The 20,856-nt window shown below is 48.3% G+C and overlaps 2 protein-coding genes and 1 pseudogene across 2 annotated transcripts; 1 reads left to right on the top strand and 2 right to left on the bottom strand.

Moving 5' to 3' along the window:
* Window positions 1-7,770: 7,770 nt before the first annotated feature.
* On the bottom strand, window positions 7,771-8,702 carry LOC109774572 (major pollen allergen Lol p 11). The gene is made up of 2 exons (XM_020333312.4): window positions 8,413-8,702; window positions 7,771-8,298 (listed from the first exon to the last, which is right to left on the bottom strand). Exons 1-2 carry the CDS (start codon window positions 8,585-8,587, stop codon window positions 7,961-7,963), a joined length of 513 nt encoding a protein of 170 aa, XP_020188901.1. The 5' UTR covers window positions 8,588-8,702; the 3' UTR covers window positions 7,771-7,960.
* Window positions 8,703-8,962: 260 nt separating this feature from the next.
* Window positions 8,963-10,844, top strand: LOC109774570 (probable glucuronosyltransferase Os03g0107900; annotated as a pseudogene).
* Window positions 10,845-12,653: 1,809 nt separating this feature from the next.
* On the bottom strand, window positions 12,654-14,729 carry LOC109774569 (uncharacterized). Its single transcript, XM_020333310.4, has 7 exons — window positions 14,410-14,729; window positions 14,211-14,328; window positions 13,953-14,114; window positions 13,785-13,831; window positions 13,094-13,253; window positions 12,949-13,012; window positions 12,654-12,853 (listed from the first exon to the last, which is right to left on the bottom strand). The coding sequence occupies exons 1-7, from the start codon at window positions 14,602-14,604 to the stop codon at window positions 12,799-12,801; spliced, it is 801 nt and encodes a 266-aa protein (XP_020188899.1). The 5' UTR covers window positions 14,605-14,729; the 3' UTR covers window positions 12,654-12,798.
* Between the last annotated feature and the right edge of the window lie 6,127 nt (window positions 14,730-20,856).

Below are 20,856 nucleotides of genomic sequence, written 5' to 3'. Positions count from 1 at the left end.
TCTATTAGCAAGCTTAATAGTAACATCAATATCTTCTATCTCAGCAGGTGCAATATCATTCATAATTTCTTGGTATAAGGTATAAGGAATCGCACTCACACTAGCACCCACATCACATAAGCCATGATAACAATGATCTCCTATTTTAATAGAAACAATAGGCATGCCAACAACAGGTCTATGTTTATGTTTACTAACAGGTTTAGCAATCCTAGCAGCTTCATCACAGAAATAAATAACATGCCCTTCAATATTATCAACCAAGAGATCTTTAACCATAACAATACTAGGTTCAAATTTAATTTGTTCAGGGGGTGTGGGTGTTCTAGTATAACTCTTATGAACCACAGTTGAAGCTTTAGCATGATCCTTAACTTGAATAGGAGGATGATATTTAAACCACTTCCCCTTAGGGAGATCAACATGAGTAGCAAATGATTCATAGAAAGAAGCTACTATCTTAGAGTCAAGTCCATATTTAGTGCTAAAATCACGAAAAGCATCGGTATCCATAAAAGATTTAACACAATCAAACTTAAGGTTTATACCTGACTCCTTACCTTCGTCGAGTTCCCAATCTTCAGAGTTGCGTTTAATTCTTTCCAATAAATCCCATTTGAATTCAATATCCTTCTTCATAAAAGAACCAGTACAAGAAGTATCAAGCATGGATCGATCATTATGAGAAAGCCGAGCATAAAAATTTTGAATAATAATTTCTCTTGAGAGCTCGTGATTGGGGCATGAATATAACATTGACTTAAGCCTCCCCAAAGCTTGAGCGATACTTTCTCCTTCACGAGGCCAAAAATTATATATATAATTCCGATCACAATGAACCAAATGCATAGAATAAACCTTCTGATGAAATTCCAATTTCAGTCGGTTGTAGTTCCATGATCCAATATCATCACATAGCCTATACCATGTCAATGCCTTTCCCTTCAAAGATAAAGGGAAGACCTTCTTCTTGACAACATCCTCGGGCATACCTGCAAGCTTAAATAATCCACAAACTTCATCCACATAGATTAGGTGCATATCAGAATGTAATGTTCCATCCCGTGCATAAGGATTAGCTAGCAGTTTCTCTATCATACCCGAAGGAATTTCATAATAAATATTTTTAGTAGGTGCAGTAGGTTGAGGAGCAACTCTTTGCTCTTCCGGTTGAGGTGAAGATACCCCGAACAGGCCCCTCAAAGGATTATTTTCCATAGTAACAAGTGACAGTAAATTTCAGCACACTATATAAATGTTTCCTTACCAAATTCCACTTACCAAAGGCGCTTCACTCCCCGGCAAAGGCGCCAGAAAAGAGTCTTGATTACCCACAAGTATAGGCGATCTTTCATAGTCCTTTCGATAAGTAAGAGTGTCGAAACCAACGAGGAGTAGAAGGAAATGACAAGCGGTTTTCAGCAAGGTATTCTCTGCAAGCACTAAAATTATCGGTAATAGATAGTTTTATGATAAGATAAATTGTAACGGGTAACAAGTAATAAAAGTAACTAAGGTGCAGAAAGGTGGCCCAATCCTTTTTGTAGCAAAGGACAAGCCTGGACGAACTCTTATATAAAGCAAAGCGCTCTCGAGGACACATGGGAATTACTGTCAAGTTAGTTTTCATCATGCTCATATGATTCGCGTTCGTTAATTTGATAATTTGATATGTGGGTGGACAGGTGCTTGGGTGCTGCCCTTCCTTGGACAAGCCTCCCACTTATGATTAACCCCTCTCGCAAGCATCTGCAACTATGAAAGAAGAATTAAGATAAATCTAACCATAGCATGAAACATGTGGATCCAAATCAGCCCCTTACGAAGCAACGCATAAACTAGGGTTTAAGCTTCTGTCACTCTAGCAACCCATCATCTACTTATTACTTCCCAATGCCTTCCCCTAGGCCCAAACAATGGTGAAGTTTCATGTAGTCGACGTTCACATAACTCCACTAGAGGAGAGACAACATACATCTCATCAAAATATCGAACGAATATCAAATTCACATGATTACTTATAACAAGACTTCTCCCATGTCCTCAGGAACAAACGTAACTACTCACAAAGCATATTCATGTTCATAATCAGAGGATTATTAATTATCATTAAGGATCTGAACATATGATCTTCCTTCGAATAAACCAACTAGCATCAAATACAAGGAGTAATCAACACTACTAGCAACCCACAGGTACCAATCTGAGGTTTTGAAAAGATCAGATACAAGAGATGAACTAGGGTTTGAGAGGAGATGGTGCTGGTGAAGATGTTGGTGGAGATTGACCCCCTCTCGATGAGAGGATCATCGGTGATGATGATGGTGATGATTCCCCCCTCCCGGAGGGAAGTTTCCCGGCAAACAGCTCCGCCGGAGCCCTAGATTGGTTCTGCCCAAGTTCCGCCTCGAGATGGCGACGCTTCGTCCTGAAAGCTTCCTTCTGATTTTTTTCTAGGTCAAAACACACCATATATAAGAAGATGGGTGTCGGGGCCTGCCAGGGGGCCCACAAGGACGGGGGGCGCGCCCTCCACCCTTGTGGATGGTTGGTGGCCCCCCTCTGGTACTTTCTTCGCCCAATATTTTTATAGATTCCAAAAATATTCTCCGTGAAGTTTCAGGACTTTTGGAGTTGTGCATAATAGGTCTCTAATATTTGCTCCTTTTCCAGTCTAGAATTCCAGCTGCCGGCATTCTCCCTCTTCATGTAAACCTTATAAAATAAGAGAAAGGGCATACGTATTGTGATATAATGTGTAATAACAGCCCATAATGCAATAAATATTAATATAAAAGCATGATGCAAAATGGATGTATCACAACGCTCGCAGGTTCTCTGGCTGCGTGAGGGGGGCCGCAACACCGGTTATTTTCAAGCTCAGGCTATGCAGCGTAAGAGAATAAATCGAATCACTTCTCTGGAAAACAAGAATGGCCAGATTTTGCAAGACCCAAAGGAAGTAAAGAAAGAAGTTGGTGATTTTTTCCAAGTGTTGTATCAAACACAGGGATTTCGACCGATGATTGAAAAGCTTGAATGTGTACAGCCCAGTGTCACCGATGGAATGAACGATTATATTCAGCGTCCTTATGCTGCAGAGGAGGTGAGAAAGGCGTCGTTCGATATTGCACCATCCAAGGCCTGGGTGTGGATGGTTTTACGGCAGGATTCTACCAATGGCATTGGAATGTTCTGGGAGAGGCTATCACAATGGTCATGCTCGCCTTCCTGGATGGGGGAGAATTACCTTTAGGATTGAATGACACCGCCATTACACTGATCCCTAAGGTACAACACCCACAAAAAATCTCACAATTTCGTCCTATCGCCTTATGTCCAGTTCTTTACAAAATTGTTGTCAAAGCAATAGCCAATAGACTACGGGGCATTTTGGATGTGGTTATAGGGAAAGAGCAAAGTGCATTTGTACCCGGTCGACTAATCACAGACAATGTACTTGTGGCTTATGAAACTATTCATGCTATTAAAAGGAGGAAGCAGGGAAAGAATTGTTGTTGTGTTGTCAAGTTGGACATGCTCAAGGCTTATGATAGAGTGGAATGGCACTATCTCGAAGCAATGCTCACAAGGCTGGGCTTTGGAGATGCTTTTGTACGTCTAGTTATGAAATGTGTTACTTCTGTTCGGTTCACAACTATGGTGAATGGCGAGCTCCTGCCGTACTTCACTCCTTCATGAGGGTTACGTCAAGGGTGCCCCATCTCGCCATATCTCTTCCTACTGTGTGCTCAAGGCCTAACTTCACTCCTAAATAACTTTCTCGGAGCATACATTGATTAGGGTGAGTGTCCATGCACCTTGGGTCAATCACTTGCTTGTTGCTGACGACTGCCTTATCTTCTTAAATGCACAAGCTTAGAGTGCGGACAGACTGAATGGCATTCTCCGAATTTACGCTGATTGTTCTGGACAAGCAGTTAATAGGGAGAAAGTTCCATTTTTTCCAGCACCAATACGCAGCAAACCATACGGCAGACGCTCAAGCAGTCTCTTGATATACATGTTGAGGCGTTCTCTAAATGCTACCTGGGGTTACCTACAACTATCGCAAGATAACTAGTGGGACGTTTGATCACATTGTTGATCGATGTCGTAGTAAAATGCACGGCTATTCTGAACGGAATATGGCCTGTGCGGCACGAAAGGTACTGCTCAAAACAGTGGTTCAGTCCATTCCTACTTTCAGTATGAGTTGTTTTCTGCTTACCAAAAAGGTGTGCAAGAGTATTATTTCATGTATGGCCAAATATTGGTGGGGAAGCTCTATAGACAAACGCACACTCCATTGGCTCTCCTGGGATAAACTGGCGACACCCAAAGTGAAGGGCGGCATGGGTTTCAGGGATATGCAGGTGTTCAACCTTGCGATGCTCGGGAAACATGGTTGGCGCCTTCTTACAGAACCGGAGTCTCTATGCGGACGAGTGTTGAAGGGCAAATATTATCCACATACTGACTTCCTTAATGCTAGTGCTCCTGCTCGAGCCTCGGCTACTTGGAAGTCAATCATTGCTGGGAGAAAGACTTTGGATGCCGGGCTTATCAAAAGAGTTGGAGACAGCTCTACCATCTCCACTTGGATAGACTCCTGGATCCCCGGCAATCTCTTTCTGAAACCGATGGGCCGCATTGGTTCTGCTCCATTGGCCACGGTCTCAGAGTTGATCGATGAGTACACAGGCAATTGGAATGTGGACATCATTCAAGCAAACTTCCTGCAACCGGACGTTGAGGCTATCTTAAACATACACGTAAACAGCGCTGGTGCTGAGGATTCTTTGGCTTGGGCCTTGGAGAAATCTGGCAACTACTCTATAAAATCCGTGTATCGCTCTCTGGTGACTCGGAACGAGCACCGCTCTTTAGAGGAAGGGATGATTACAGAAGCTTCATCAGCTAACAAACAGATGTGGAATGCCCTATGGAAATTACATGTGGTTCCCAAGGTCCATGTATTCTGGTGGAGAGTACTTCGGGGAATTCTACCGGACTCGGTAACTTTGCAGTGTCGACACATTAAACCCTTGGGGCGGTGTGATATCTGCAAGGCCATGGATGAAAACTTGCTTCATGCATTAGTCCATTGCTCTCATGCAAGGCAGTTCTAGATGGCGATTGTAGATAGATTCCAGCTTCTGCTACCTCGGCTGCACCCGTACACGTGGGTGCGGGATATTCTTCTGGACTCCCAGTTCACAGAAGATGATCGCTGCAGAATTATCATGATCATGCATAGCATATGGTCATCACGTAAATGTTGGACTCATAATCGTGATGGCTATGACCCAGTTCAGGCTCTAAAGTGGATTCATGAAACCTTGGCGATTTTGGATCTTCCGTCATCGCGTAAGAAGAGCACGGCGACCCAGTGTTGGTGCCCGCCCGAGGCAGGGTGCGTAACCATAAACACGGATGGTGTTATGAGTGTCGAAGACATGAAAGCTGGAGCGGGAGGGGTGGCTCGCTCGCACCTGTCCTTCCTTGGAGCATGGAGTAAACCTCTGTCGGGAATCACCGACCCATTCATTGCTGAACTCTTCGCCTTTCGGGAGGGGATGATCTTTGCTCAACTTCGTGGCTTCTCACACATGGTATTGGAGTTTGACTACTTGGAGCTAGTCAACATCTGGAAATCGCGTGACAATTCTCGTTCAATTGTTGTGCCTATCTTGAAGGAAATAGAGGAGATTAGTGCTAGTTTTGCGCCTTTGACGGTTACTCATGTTGGTAGATCCTGCAATGTACCAGCCCATGAGTGTGCTCGCTTTGCCTGCTCACTTGATGGCACTAAAAGCTGCCTTAGTTCTAGCCCTGAGTTCCTTCGCTCCTGCCTAAAGGCGGATTGTAACCTCATGATACTTGATCAATAAAGCTCCCAATTTCAATGCAAACAAAAATCACAACCGACCCCTCCTTTTTTTACATGGTAATACGTGTCTTATTCATATCATAAATATCAAAGTACAAGTCACGTAAGGATCGACATGACAAAATTAAAAAGATAGCAAAACATCTCTGAGCTTGGCACCAACGCCTGTCACCTGCCTCCAGCACCAGCACAGCAGCCACCGAAGAAAAGAATGACGGATCACCTCACCGAACTCGACACGGCTCCATCGCTGATATGTAGCTTTGCGGACCTCCAAGGTGGCTCACCAAAAGTGAAGCCATTGCCATTGAACGAATCAGACCGGGGCAACACCCCAGACATGCCATTGAACTCCAGATCTGGCACCCCACCACGACTAAGACGCCGAAGGAGGAAACCATACATGGCATCCACGAACCCAGCACACGTTCCGTCTTCCAGATGTCGTCGATGCAGACCATAATCTGCATCCGCTCCTGAACTACCTCCCAAGCTCCGCGACGATGCTGGAGCAAACGTCGTCGCAACAGCGGAGCCCGAGGACACAGGTCCACCACGAGGATGCCACCGCCGCCACGCCATCCTTACTTGAACAGACTAGTTTCCAAATTCATCCCCAACCATAGGACCGATGGCCTCGTCAGGGAAGGATCCGAAGAATCTTTATTCAGCGTCGTTATCGTCGCTGCCGAAGCCAAGACGATGAACAGGCTAAAAACCTAGACTACGAGAGAGTAAAAACGATCCACGTGTGTGAATCCGGTGACCCCCTCACCACTGACGACCGAGGTCGCCGGCGGAGGGGAACCGTCGGAGGACGACGCTAGAAGATTGGCCTCCTGGCGGCGGCTAGGGTTCCAGCAGCCATGATGAGAGGAAAAATGACCCCTCCCTGATCTTCATGTCTCTCCATCTCGTACGATAGATCTTGTAGATGTAGCACGACTGATATTTTTCTGGGCGATGCTTAGGCATCGACCGACCGGCCAAGATTCAGAACGGCGCCTCCGCCCGATCGGCTCACGCTTAGTCATTGGATTAAAACACAGTGTCTCATGCTCGCATCCCCATCTCCACACCCCCGCATGTCTCGCGACTTGGCCATCGACGTCGCTCTACCCATCACCGAGCTGCGGTGGCCGCCGCGACGTCGCTGGTTGCAGCAACTCGAGCCTCCCCCAAGATCATCGCGTCGTATCCGTGGTAGTACCCCTAGTCACGTTGTCCCAGCACGTCGCCTGTGGTCGTGCCGCGGTGCTGCCCCACGTTTGGGTAGCCGCAACACAGGGTTCGGACACTGATACGGGGCATGGACCGGCGAGGGCGGTGGCGCCTACTCATCGTTGGACGCCTCTTCCATTGGCTTGTCCACGCCGCTGCACTCCGGAGAGCTCGTCGACAAGCCAACTTGTATCCAGTCGGCTGCAATGCCAGAGAGCTCCTGATTCGGCTCGTCTGGTAGGCTCTCCCATAGGGCTTTGGAGCTCGAGGCCATGGCGGATGTGGTGCAGAGAGGAGACCGGGAGCGGAGGTGTGATGCCGATGTTGCCGGCCTGGCCACGTTTAAATAGCAGACGGATACCAGGCCAAGCGGCAGGGTGTTTAATGTCTGCTAGCAAACAAACGAACGGGTGGCGTTCGCATGTGGGCGTCGGGGTAGGTTCCTCGGCAACTGCGCTTGTTTAAAGGACGGAGAAGGCGCGTACACCTGGGCATGGCGCCAACGGCGCTTTTGGCCGGCGCGCCACTTCAATGCCGACGCGCAGCTTCACTGCCGCGTTGGCCTGGTCATCCGAACGGTTTGAGGGTTGGGGACGCACTTAGCTAATTTATGACTACTAGGTATAACAGATGTTGTGAAACATAACACACAGACCAGCTCAAAAAACAACAGTCATTGACAGTACAAATCAGATCATGTTACAAAAATCGCACGCACGGACATTTTAGAAGCAAAACAAGGACGCACATGTATGCTAGCGTCGAACCATCCAGATCCCGTAGAAAACATAAACCAAAACGACAGAACCGATCGTTCCAGCGCGCAGAGACCGAGAGGTCACTCGATCAGGAGCAGCTCTTGTCGTCGCCGTCGACGTCGCACTGCGGCACGGTGGCGTAGTAGGGCCCTGCCGAGTAGCCGACCTCGGTGGAGGAGACCTTCGAGGGGCGCAATAGCTTCTCGCCGGTCGTGCCGCCGTTGAAGTTGGTGAGCACGGCGCAGCCCTTGTCCCCCGACCTGACGATGCGGACGAGGCAGTGGGCCGGGTCGAGGCGGCAGCTGCCGCCGTCGTGGGCGTACGGCACCTCCACCTTGAAAACCCCCTCCTCGTCCGTCGTGTCCACGCTGTGGGTCACCGTCCGCCCCCTGTGCTCGTCCAGGCACGTCACCGCCACCACGCTGCCTGCAAATCATCACAGCATACATATTCGTCGATCATGCCGCGTCCGGTCGCCGGCGAGGAGCGATGGCTGGTACGTGGTAGAGATAAGTATAGAAGGGTTCAGGCGAACCGTACCGGCGATGGGCTTGGCGTTGTAGGCGTAGGCGTTCCAGTTGTTGGTGCAGTCCTGGCACAGCACGGTGCCCGTCACCGTGAACATGGACGCGCCGTAGCTCTCCCCGGCGTCGGCGCACGCCGCCGCGGCCACCAGCACGAGCGCGGCCAGCACCGACGCCCTCCTCCACGCCATCGTCGACGAAAGACCAATTAGCGAGCTAGCTCGATGGAATGCAATGGATGGGCCGGTGAGATGGGGTCGATCGAGCGAGCTGTGTGTCAACCTAGCGCGCGGCGGCTTTATCGTGGAGTGGCCTCCTGGCCATGGCGGTCGACGTGAGCCCAACTCGCTATAGGCTGACGACGACGTGCGCGCCATTTTCCGGTGTCGGTACGGCAGAGTAGAATAACCTCATCTTGTTTCAGCCACGACAGCACCGACGTGGACGCCGCACGCGCTGATGTGACGCCGACACGTGGGCCAGACGACCCAACAGCTCACGGTCCCACATGCCAGTGGCTGGTCATCACACGCATCTCCTCTCCCTTTCGCTCACTTTCCCCTCACTGTTGTCAGCTTCTCAACTCCAAGAGTCAAAGCTCCGCCAGCAATGGCCGTCGCGAGCGCCGCCGAGCCGAAAATCCGAGGGGGCAATGGAGAAGAATCCGAACTGGAGCTACTGTCCGCAGCCTAACACTTGGCTCCGATGCTCGATCGGACGAAGCCCTCTCCCGCCATGAGAGACCCGAAGGTGAAGACAGCAAGAGCCCACAAGCCGCGCCACTTCCCCCTCCCCGACAGGCTCAGGAAGCGCCACTTCTACAGGTGGCGGTGGCTCCTCTGGCTAGCCCTCTCCGCCTACCTCTTCCTCCCGGCGCTGCCCCCCTCCCTCCGCGGCCCCAGCTCCGAGCCCCGCCCCGGCGTCCGGATCTACGCCTACGACCTGCCGCCGCGCTTCAACCGGGGCTGGGCGGCCGCCGACGCGCGGTGCGCGCGCCACCTCTTCGCCGCCGAGGTGGCCGTGCACGAGGCGCTGCTGCTGCGGCAGCGGCGCGCGGGCCTGCGCCCCGAGGAGGCCGACCTCTTCCTCGTGCCCGTCTACGTCTGCTGCAACTTCTCCACGCTCACGGGGCTCCCGTCGCTGGCGCACGCGCGCGCGCTGCTCGCCGACGCCGTCGACCTCGTCCGCGCCGAGATGCCCTTCTGGAACCGCTCCGCCGGGGCAGACCACGTCTTCGTCGCGTCGCACGACTTCGGCGCCTGCTTCCACCCCATGGTGACCGCTGCTCGATCCAACCTCTAATTCGCAGCTGTTTCTTGTGTGCATTGTTGTGTCTGATTTTGCTGCATAATGGTTGATCGATCAGGAGGATGTGGCAATGGCGGCCGGTATCCCGGAGTTCTTGAAGAGGTCGATCCTGCTGCAGACATTTGGTGTGCAGGGCCGGCACCCTTGCCAGGACGCGGAGCATGTGGTGCTCCCGCCATACGTGCCGCCTGAGGTGGCTCCTCGGGAGCTGCCGGAACCGGAGAAGGCACATCGGGACATCTTTGCCTTCTTCCGGGGCAAGATGGAGGTCCATCCCAAGAATATCAGTGGCCACTTCTACAGCAGGTAAGCATCCACTTGGCGAGGACATTGCCTCACGAGATCATGTTCAGAACTTCAGACAACAATTTGGCTCGATTAGTCACCGTTGCAGTTTACCACTTACAACTTTGCACTTGGGCCAGGAAGGTGAGGACTGAACTACTGCGGCTGTATGGCCGCAACCGCAAGTTCCATCTGAAGCGGAAACGGTACGACGGCTACCGGTCGGAGATGGCGCGCTCCTTGTTCTGCCTCTGCCCGCTCGGGTGGGCGCCATGGAGCCCTCGTCTGGTGGAGTCGGTCCTCCTGGGCTGCATCCCCGTCATCATCGCCGACAACATACGGCTGCCGTTCCCCGGCGTCCTCCGGTGGCCGGACATCTCGCTGCAGGTGGCGGAGAGGGACGTGGCCGGCCTCGAGGCGGTGCTCGACCACGTCGCGGCGACCAACATGACGACGATACAGAAGAACCTGTGGGACCCCATGAAGCGGAAGGCCTAGTTTTTAACCGCCCGATGGAGGAGGGAGACGCCACCTGGCAGGTCCTCAAGGAGCTTGAGGTGAAGCTGGAGCCGTTGCGACGGCAGGGGCGGAGGAGGTGAGGCAACCGTGTTCGGAGAGTGGTACCGTCGCCATCCCACAGTGTGAATCTCTTCTCTGACTTCACTTGTTGCTTTGATATGTTGGCAATATGTGCTCTACTGCACCTACTCCAAAGCCAGATGCTCTCTTCGCGAAGGAACTTTGTGATTTGCTCGTTAGTGTGGAGGTTGCTAGACCTGGTTTGGGCAGGTCGATTGCTTGCCTCTTGACGGGGACGCCAATAAGGGGTAAACAAAAGAAGGCGGGCAAAGGAAAGAGTGGCGCCACAAGCAAGGCGTCTCTGGGTGCTTGATGGATGACCTACTCTCTCTCAGCATGTCCTATGTCCTCTTGGATTGGGTTCTCATTGTGGGTTGAAAGGTGTTTGATGCATTGTGTTGAGGTGTTCTTGTTGGGGGTCTCTTGGTGTAGTAGCAATGTCGGGGTTCGTGGATGTTGTATATTCGAAGAGTCCGGCGGGAGTCGCATGTGCGGTTGTGGGGTTTATTACCATGTGAGTAGTTAGTCCGTGTTTTATCTGTATTGGTTTTCGCCCGGTTTTCCGTAAATTAACTGGGCAATTATGTTCTTCTTAATTAATCGATGAGGCAAAACTTTTGCCTCCGTTTCGAAAAAAAATATGTGCTCTACTCCCATCTCAAAATGAAATGGTGACAGATTATCTACTTACTGATGACATTGCACGCATGCAAGATTCATATCTAGCACTGACAGGTCCTACCCGCGCTCCCTCGAAGCCATGCTGAAAGTGAAGGGCGGTACCGAATCCGAGGACAAAGATCTAAGCCTTCTAAGCGAACGCTACTACGACAGCAAGGTCGTCTGCCTTTCATCTGAGCGAAGTAATTCCTCGAGGTCAGGTTAAACAAGTGGATCATCGGTTGCAAGCACGAGAGCAAGCGATCGGAAAGGAGGAGAAAGAACCATGGTAATCGGATGTCGAAGCCAGCTTTCCTGGTTGAGATTCACATTTGGAGTAAAAGGTCACTAGAGCTCAGGCTGTTGAAATTGGTCCCAGCCTCCCAGGTAGGGGAAGACATCAGTGGCAGTGGAATTCGTACGTGCGCAGGGAAGGGAACACAAGCAAGCACAACACGCTGGAGGTGACATACGGCATAGTCGTCTCCTCCATCGAGGCGACAATCGCAGCCGTGCGGGTCGTCGACAGGTCATGGCTGGACGGGTTCCGATGCCGGTTCACTGCCTATAGCGCCAGCATGGGTCAGGAGGAAGTCTTGTTGCCGCCGATGGCGCGATCAAGCTCTCACGGCGTGCTGTTGAAAGTTCTGAGCAGCTAGTGGTTTCCACGTGGGCGTGCCGCGGTGGCGACCGGGTTGCGACGAGGAAGGTGTTCTTCACGCCTGAGGACGCCGGTGGGAGCTATGGTGAGCTTGATGACATGGGCTTCTGTAAGATGTAGTCACCGTCGCCAGGTCGCTCTTCCTCCCTTGTTTCCTGAGAAAAGATTTTCCTGCAGACGAGGTGCCTGGCGAGGCTGGTGCCAGCACTGGATAGTAGCAGGAGCTAGTGGCAAGTTGCTTCTGAAATGGCAGTGTTCGGGAGCTCACTGTTTAGTTAACATAGTTCTCTTTCTGGTAGTCAAATTTGTCCATCAAGTGGTTTTACTTTGAGCAAACTGATAATATGATTCGTTCTCTTGACTCTTGCCCCTCGAACTGAAAACCACACAAGTTCGGAAGGCCGTGCCCATCGAAATTGATGCACAAAATCATTCCTCTTTCATAACTTGTTCGGAATTACGTCGACGAGGCCCCAAAACAAAGTGAAACTTAACCGTGCAGAAAAACAAGAGCAAGTGTTTGCAAGCCATAACTGAAATAAAATAACACAGGAGAGAATAAACCAGGAGTCGACCTCTCGTGACCACTCAGTTCCTCCCAATATATGGGTTCTATTCTCTACGTCTTCAGAGCAGCAGCATTTGGCCTTTGCATCCTCTACCTATGTTGAGTAGCAGAGGCACACTAAATTTGGAAAATATATATACGTATTATATGTATTCCAGTATGAACTTAGCATCATAGCATGTACTCTGTCCTGCACTTTCATGCCATGAACTGCAATTAATTTCATTTCCACAAGTTTGAGACGAGTCAAAACAGCCAGAAAACTGACTAACCACAAGTCACTCTTTGTAAGTTCACATATAGCAAACTTAAACCAAGATATCAGCATCTCTAACTCTTTGTCAGTTGTCATCCTCATCCTCATTATCTTGCAGCACAGCTCCTCGCACCCTTGCCCTAAAGAAAGATAGCATACATTACAGCCAGTCTACTATCCGACATATTAAACTTCCATTCAAATCAAAGTAGTGTTTCAAGGATTGTTATACAACCTCCGAGACGTGGGGGCTACCCTCTTCGTGACTTTAGCTGGAGGGGCTTTACTAGGTGAAGGTACTGCAGATTGCAATTGCATTAGCTGATACAGTACTATGTTATCCTAACTTGCAATTCTACATGAAGAAGAAGCATGATCACCTGATATTTGCTGCTGCACAGGAGCTGTAACTTGATCAGAGCCCAGAGTCACAGCAGACACACTTGGAACCTGATCAGCCAACAGCTTTGGCTTTGTTGCCTTTCTTTTGTCTAGGAAAGAAAGAGATTCGAGTTGTTTTTGCATGATTTCGTTCTTTTCCTGTGACATGAAACTATTAGAAACATCCCAGCAATTTGCATTCCCATTATCCAACTATTGAGCAAAACAAAACTACACAGGAATTGCTTCGCCATTATACAGAATACATGCTCATAACTCTGAAGAAACATCACATGCAAACGACATATCACAATGAACCTCAAACGATATATGGAGTGCTTATCAAAACTGGGTCAAAAACCAGGATGTTTGAGCTTTCATGAAAGCTTTTGAGAGAAAGAATGGGTTGCTGAATGTAAGCACTCGTATACAGTGAATTCCCACAGATCATGTTTTAGTGTGCAAAAACATGCCAGGTAGACTTTGGAGTAACAAAACCTTGTACAATGGAAAGCTGTTAAACTATACTGTTGCAAACTATTCGACGGTTTAACAAGAAAATACGTAGATTCAGTGAGTGACATTCATGATACTATTTGCACTACTGTATTCGTCAAGCAGCAGCAATAGCAACACGAACAACACTAGTTCGGAAGTATAGGTTAGGAGTTAGGAGATAAGATGACCTACTCTTTCAGTTGACAGACTCCCCATCAGCTGTGACATTTGTTCTTGTTCTGCATAAGAAATAAATAGCAGATCCTGAATATAGTTTTGAGTCACAGCTTGATGTTTTGTGAGCGACAAACGAACTACCAGATAGGCAATTAAGCGTACAAAACAGCAAGCAACAACAACCTTTGGATACAAGCTCCCGTGCAGTCCTATAAGCTCCATAGAGCCCTAGCGAGAACTCGGCTATGACATCACTCGTCACAGCGCCAGTAACACTATGGAGAGAAATGGTGATGAGAGGCAGGCCCTTTGCCTTGGTAGCCACAAGCTTTGCACCATCAGAACCTGAGCAAAGCAAAGATGGCATTATCAATCATGTAATGTTTGCCACATGTGAGATGGATATTGGGGGAATTTGAAGTGGGCAGGTGGGTGGCATGCCGGTTGACTTGCGGAGTTGGTCGCCGGCGAAGAGCAGCTTCACCTCGCCGGAGGACAAGGAGGACTTGAGGTAATCCAGGAAGTCGACCCAGGAGCCCCCGATTCCAACATCGTCTCTCTTGGATGGAGAATCTTTGTGTTAGCACCAGTTGGATGAAGGTAGGTGCAGACGTGGACGAGTGAGGAAGGGGGAGCTTACGAGGTCGTCGAGGTCGGAGACCGAGAGGGAGCAGCCCCAGGCGAGGGAGTGGCAGTCGGTGGCGACGACGCGGAGGGTGGCGGCGGAGCGGGCGTGGGCGCGGAAGAGGATGGGGCGCGCGGTGGGGTGGCCCTCCGGCTTGGCTTCGCCGAAGACCGCGCCGAACGCGTCCTCCAGGTCCACCGCCGCCGCCATCTCGCAGCTAGACCGGACGGCGACGACGAGCGGAGGAGACGGAGGCGCGGGCGCGGGCGCCGTGTCGTTCCCCTCGTCCTCTGGGTTTGACTCGACCACAACAAAAAGTTACCTAATGTGCACCTGAAAACGTAATTACGTGCCAGTAGTTGTTTTACGTATCCTGCAATACACCCAGTTTTTGCAATGCAGGATACGTATGAAGAAGTTTTGTGGTGAACTTCTTGAGTTATGCCCATTAACATGGAGAAGAGTTTTATAGAGCTAGTGAAAACGGCTAATGTAAGTTCATCCTTCTTATGCCTTCAAACTTTGTTGTAGTACCGATATTAATATTCATCACTGTCTGAACTACTGTTTAGTTTGGCATTTGCATCAAACTGCATGTTTTACATCAAATGCCGGTTTCAGTTTTCAGTTGTACAAATAGTTGTCTATTCATACCATGCATATTAATCAAAATATAGTCTATGGTATTATTTAGCCTTGGATTTATGCTTCTGTTGTTGATCTGTATTCCAGCCGTGCGGTGAAGCTGCACACACATGCACCGTGTCATTTCCTCCTTTGTCTTAACTGATCTGGACGATGATCTTAATAATTTCGTTCTATTTTAAATTGTATCTCTTGATTTGCCAGTATGAAATGATATGGAATCGACAGTAAAGTGACCATAATTGTTTATATACATGCAAAACCTGTTATTTGTCTGTTTGTTTATCTTTCATATTGCTAACCCATATATGATGGCAAAGTCTCTTGAAGATAGTGATACAAACCCATTGGGTCCTCTTAGATTTGATGCAGCTAAGAAGACAAAACATTTTGAATATAGCGAGACAATCCCAAAGTCATGTCTTGATGTTGTGTTCGACATACTCGCCACTAGCAATGACACAAGCTCGTTGAAGTCGCCGCCTGAATCAGTTCGACTTCTTCAGTCTCAGTTTCAAGCAAAACATGGTTCATCTCTGCTCCGGCCGTAAGTCGAATCTCCAAGGAAGATCATGGAGAACTCAATTGCGCACACTATCTTTAACCAGTTGGAGCTCGAGGATATAAGCATCAAACAAGGGCAGTTTCATCAACTTTCTCAACAGCTTCGGGCTAAGGTTAACCTTTTTAAGCTGCATTGATGTGGACTCAGTTCTTTGGACTTATTTTGTTAATGCATTTATTTGCATTGTGGCAAACATTGATGCACAATGAATGTAATTTATGTAATTTCCTATTGTAAAAGCGTACGCTTATTGTTAATTATTGTATGTCATTTCCCGTCATCCGCTAATGAACCAAATGTATCATTGGCAGTAAACGAGCCAGACCATTGGCCATAAATGGGTCGAAATAACCATGGGCCTCAAACGACCTGGGAGCACCATGGGACATAGGCCGAAAGCACAAAGGGACGCGAATGGACCAAAAGATACAGCATATCGTGAATGGCCCCAAGCACACGGCGAGCGTAAATGGGCCCAAATACACCACAGACAGCAAATGGGCCAAAAGACACCACAGATAGCAAATGGTCCATAGACACCATGGGCCGAAAATGGCCCAGAGATGCCACGAGCTGAAAATGGGCCAAAAGACACCACGGGTCGTTAATGACCCAAATGTCACCATGACCCGTTAATGGGCCGAGAGACACAAGGGGCCACATGTTGAGTAACCCACATGCCAGTAATGAGCCAAATTCACAAAGGTCCTAGCAGGTCATGTGAACCCGAGCCATAAATGGACTATATGTAAGCAGGTCGTTAAAGGCCTTCCATAGGTAAAATCCACTAAGGTTTGACTTAGGCCGATGGGCTTTAACCAGGCCTTTGATTGGACTCACTTTTTTAACTAAACGATACTCTATTGAGCCATGCCACCTGTCTTTAATTAATAGGCGCATGTGGTTCATTGTATGTGTGACACTTGTTCCAATGAACAACCAATACGTGACACCCTTTGGCCAATAGGATTTCGGCATGTAGTGGATTAGAATAAGGCTACGTTGTCAATGGGTATCGGATCTAGAACTCGCACTCATTAGCTTAATGGCCACCTAATACAGAGGCTGTCATGCGTCGATGGTGTCCAGAGTCGGTTACCCTTGATGAAACCACTTCCATTACACATTCTATCATGGAAGTGCACACTTCCATGATGAAACAAAGCATGTTGCCATTAAAGACATTTACAATAACATAGATATGATTATCTCGATTCTAACATAAAAATGTCATGGATGTACATGGGTGGCAGAAAAAGTGACCTACTATGACAAACGTGTATCATTAGTAGTCTATCTTTTTTAGTGATGGGACGCATTTTGAGTACTCTAAAAAATGAACAGTTAGCAAAGAATGATACTCTATTTTCTTATTATTGTTGCAAGATTAAGTCGGATGGAAGATTCTAATGTTCTTCAGATAGTTGCTATTAGGAACATTTTTTACGATAGCTCATGTTCAAGGCAAGTTCCCTGTCACTGACTTCAAGCAACGACAATGAAAGCTGGAGAGATCATACAATACATTATACAGTGCAAAGTAGTGCTAAACTTATGACTAAATATGTTGGGTCATAAGAACATCCTTTCAGATCTTCATTCAGGTGCTGGATGATAGGGTTGGACCAGTCAAGAAACTATCCAAACCTGTCTCCCAATGGAAACTTGGAAACTCGTCCATTGGATATGTAATCTAAGGGCTAGGTCACCCTCCCACCCAACCCAGGGGCTTTGTGCAAAACGATAACCAACCATGCGGGTGTTTGGGACGCTTTTGGTAGCCTACATTAGGTCCAACTAGACCCGCACGGTGCAGTTTCGGCCTGTTTGGTTGCCTACCTTGCACCAAAATCTTGACCCACACCGACCTTAAATCACCTCCGGGCTTGGCCGAGGAGGAATGCTCGAATCGGCTAGTATTCCACAACCAGGCCTGAGCAATGCAACTTGAGGCATGTGAGCATGTAAGGCTGCACGCGAGGAGCCACGCTCAAGACGTCCCATTGTGTGACGCCCCCGATTCAATCGTACACTAATCATACACACAAATGTGTACGATCAAGATCAGGGACTCATGGGAAGATATCACAACACAACTCTAGACACAAATTAAAATAATACAAGCTTTATATTACAAGCCAGGGGCCTCGAGGGCTCGAATACATAAGCTCGAATACAAACGGGTCAGGGAAGCAACATTATCTGAGTACAAACATGAGTTAAACAAGTTTGCCTTAAGAAGGCTAGCACAAAAGCAACATCGATCGAAAAGGCAAGGCCTCCTGCCTGTGAGCCTCCTAACTCCTCCTGGTTGTCGGCGGCCTCCACGTAGTAGTAAGCACCCTCGTGGTAGTAGTAGTCGTCGTCGACGGTGGCGTCTGGCTCCTGGGCTCCACCATCTGGTTGCGACATCCGGAAAGAATGGAAAAGGGGGGAAAGAGGGAGCAAAGCAACCGTGAGTACTCATCCAAAGTACTCGCAAGCAAGGATCTGTTGGGGAACGCAGTAATTTCAAACAAATTCCTACACACACGCAAGATCCATCTAGGTGATGCGTAGCAACGAGCAGGAGAGTGTGTCCACGTACCCTTGTAGACCGAAAGCGAAGAGTTAAGTAACGCGGTTGATGTAGTCGAATGTCTTCGCGATCCAACCGATCAAGTGTCGAACGCACGGCACCTCCGCGATCTGCACACGTTCAACTCGGTGACGTCCCTCATACTCTTGATCCAGCTGAGGCCGAGGGAGAGTTTCGTCAGCATGACGATGTGATGACGGTGATGATGAAGTTACCGACGCAGGGCTTCGCTTAAGCACTACAACGATATGACCGAGGTGGAAATATGTGGAGGGGGCACCGCACACGGCTAAGAATCAACTTGTGTGTCTATGGGGTGCCCCCTCCCCCGTATATAAAGGAGTGGAGGAGGGGGGAGGCCGGCCTCCTATGGCGTGCCCAAGGGGGGATTCCTAGTCCTACTAGGAGTAGGTATCCCCCCTTTCGTAGTCCAACTAGGAGGGGAAAGGAAGGGAAGGGGGAGAGGAAGGAAAGGGGGGGCCCTTCCCAATTCGGATTGGGCTTGGGGGGCGCCCCTCCTCTTGGCCTTCTCCTCTCTCTTCCACTGAAGCCCATTAAGGCCCATTAACTCCCCGGGGGGTTCCGGTAACCTCCCGGTACTCCGGAAAATGCCGAACTCGTCCGAAACCTTTCCGGTGTCCAAACATAGCCTTCCAATATATCGATCTTTATGTCTCGACCATTTCGAGACTCCTCGTCATGTCCGTGATCACATCCGGGACTCTGAACAACCTTCGGTACATAAAAACACATAAACTCATAATACCGATCGTCATCGAACGTTAAGCGTGCGGACCCTACGGGTTCGAGAACTATGTAGACATGACCGAGACTCATCTCCGGTCAATAACCAATACTGGAACCTGGATGCTAATATTGGCTCCCACATATTCTACGAAGATATTTATCGGTCAAACCGCATAACAACATATGTTGTTCCCTTTGTCATCGGTATGTTACTTGCCCGAGATTCGATCGTCGGTATCTCAATACCTAGTTCAATCTCGTTACTGGCAAGTCTCTTTACTCGTTCCGTAATGCATCATCCTGCAACTAACTCATTAGTCACATTGCTTGCAAGGCTTATAGTGATGTGCATTACCGAGAAGGCCCAGAGATACCTCTCCGACAATCGGAGTGACAATTCCTAATCTCGATCTATGCCAACTCAACAAACACCATCGGAGACACCTGTAGAGCATCTTTATAATCACCCAGTTACGTTGTGACATTTAATAGCACACTAAGTGATCCTCCGGTATTCGGGAGTTGCATAAGCTCATAGTCATAGGAACATGTATAAGTCATGAAGAAAGCAATAGCAACAAACTAAACGATCATTGTGTTAAGCTAACGGATGGGTCTTGCCAATCACATCATTCTCTAATGATGTGACCCCGTTAATCAAATGACAACTCATGTCTATGGCTAGGAAACTAAACCATCTTTAATTAACGAGCTAGTCAAGTAGAGGCATACTAGTGACACTCTGTTTGTCTATGTATTCGCACATGTACTAAGTTTCCGGTTAATACAATTCTGGCATGAATAATAAACATTTATCATGATATAAGGAAATAAATGATAACTTTATTATTGCCTCTAGGGCATATTTCCTTCAGTCTCCCACTTGCGCTAGAGTCAATAATCTAGTTCACATCGCCATGTGATTTAACACTCTATAGTTCACATCGCCATGTGACCAATACCCAATGGGTTTACTAGATTCAATAATCTAGTTCACATCGCCATGTGATTAACACCCAAAGAGTACTAAGGTGTGATCATGTTTTGCTTGTGAGAGAAGTTTAGTCAACGGATCTGCCACATTCAGATCCGTATGTATTTTGCAAATTTCTATGTCTACAATGCTCTGCACGGAGCTACTTTAGCTAAATGCTCCCACTCTCAATATGTATCCAGATCGAGACTCTGAGTCATCCAGATTGGTGTCAAAGCTTGCATCAACGTAACTCTTTACGACGAACTCTTTATCACCTCCATAACCGAGAAATATTTCCTTAGTCCTCTAAGGATAATTTTTGACCAATGTCCAGTGATCTACTCCTAGATCACTATTGTACTCCCTTGCCAAACTCAGGGCAGGGTATACAATAGGTTTGGTACACAGCATGGCATACTTTGTAGAACCTATGGCTGAGGCATAGGGAATGACTTTCATTCTCTCTCTATCTTCTGCCGTGGTCGGGCTTTGAGTCTTACTCAACTTCACACCTTGCAACACAGGCAAGAACTCCTTCTTTGACTGTTCCATTTTGAACTACTTCAAAAACTTGTCAAGGTATGTACTCATTGAAAAAACTTATCAAGCGTCTTGATTTATCTCTATAGATCTTGATGCCCAATATGTAAGCAGCTTCACCGAGGTCTTTCTTTGAAAAACTCCTTTCAAACACTCCTTTATGCTTTCCAGAAAATTCTACATTATTTCCGATCAACAATATGTCATTCACATATACTTATCAGAAATGCTGTAGAGCTCCCACTCACTTTCTTGTAAATACAGGCTTCACCGCAAGTCTGTATAAACCTATATCCTTTGATGAACTCATCAAAGCGTATATTCCAACTCCGAGATGCTTGCACCAGTCCATAGATTGATCACTGGAGCTTGCACACTTTGTTAGCACCTTTATGATTGACAAAACCTTCT

The sequence above is a fragment of the Aegilops tauschii genome, chromosome 1 (assembly GCF_002575655.3).
Source record: "Aegilops tauschii subsp. strangulata cultivar AL8/78 chromosome 1, Aet v6.0, whole genome shotgun sequence".
Taxonomy (NCBI): domain Eukaryota; kingdom Viridiplantae; phylum Streptophyta; class Magnoliopsida; order Poales; family Poaceae; genus Aegilops; species Aegilops tauschii.
This window is presented reverse-complemented; position numbering and strand designations above follow the sequence as displayed.

Coding starts and splice junctions, on each gene's coding strand:
- LOC109774572 (XM_020333312.4), bottom strand. CDS start 8,587: ATGGCGTGGAGGAGGGCGTCGGTGCTGGCCGCGCTCGTGCTGGTGGCC. Junction 8,299..8,412: donor CAACGCCAAGCCCATCGCCG/GTACGGTTCGCC, acceptor GATGATTTGCAG/GCAGCGTGGTGGCGGTGACG.
- LOC109774569 (XM_020333310.4), bottom strand. CDS start 14,604: ATGGCGGCGGCGGTGGACCTGGAGGACGCGTTCGGCGCGGTCTTCGGC. Junction 13,832..13,952: donor ACGGGAGCTTGTATCCAAAG/GTTGTTGTTGCT, acceptor TTTCTTATGCAG/AACAAGAACAAATGTCACAG. Junction 13,254..13,784: donor GGAGTCTGTCAACTGAAAGA/GTAGGTCATCTT, acceptor TTCATGTCACAG/GAAAAGAACGAAATCATGCA.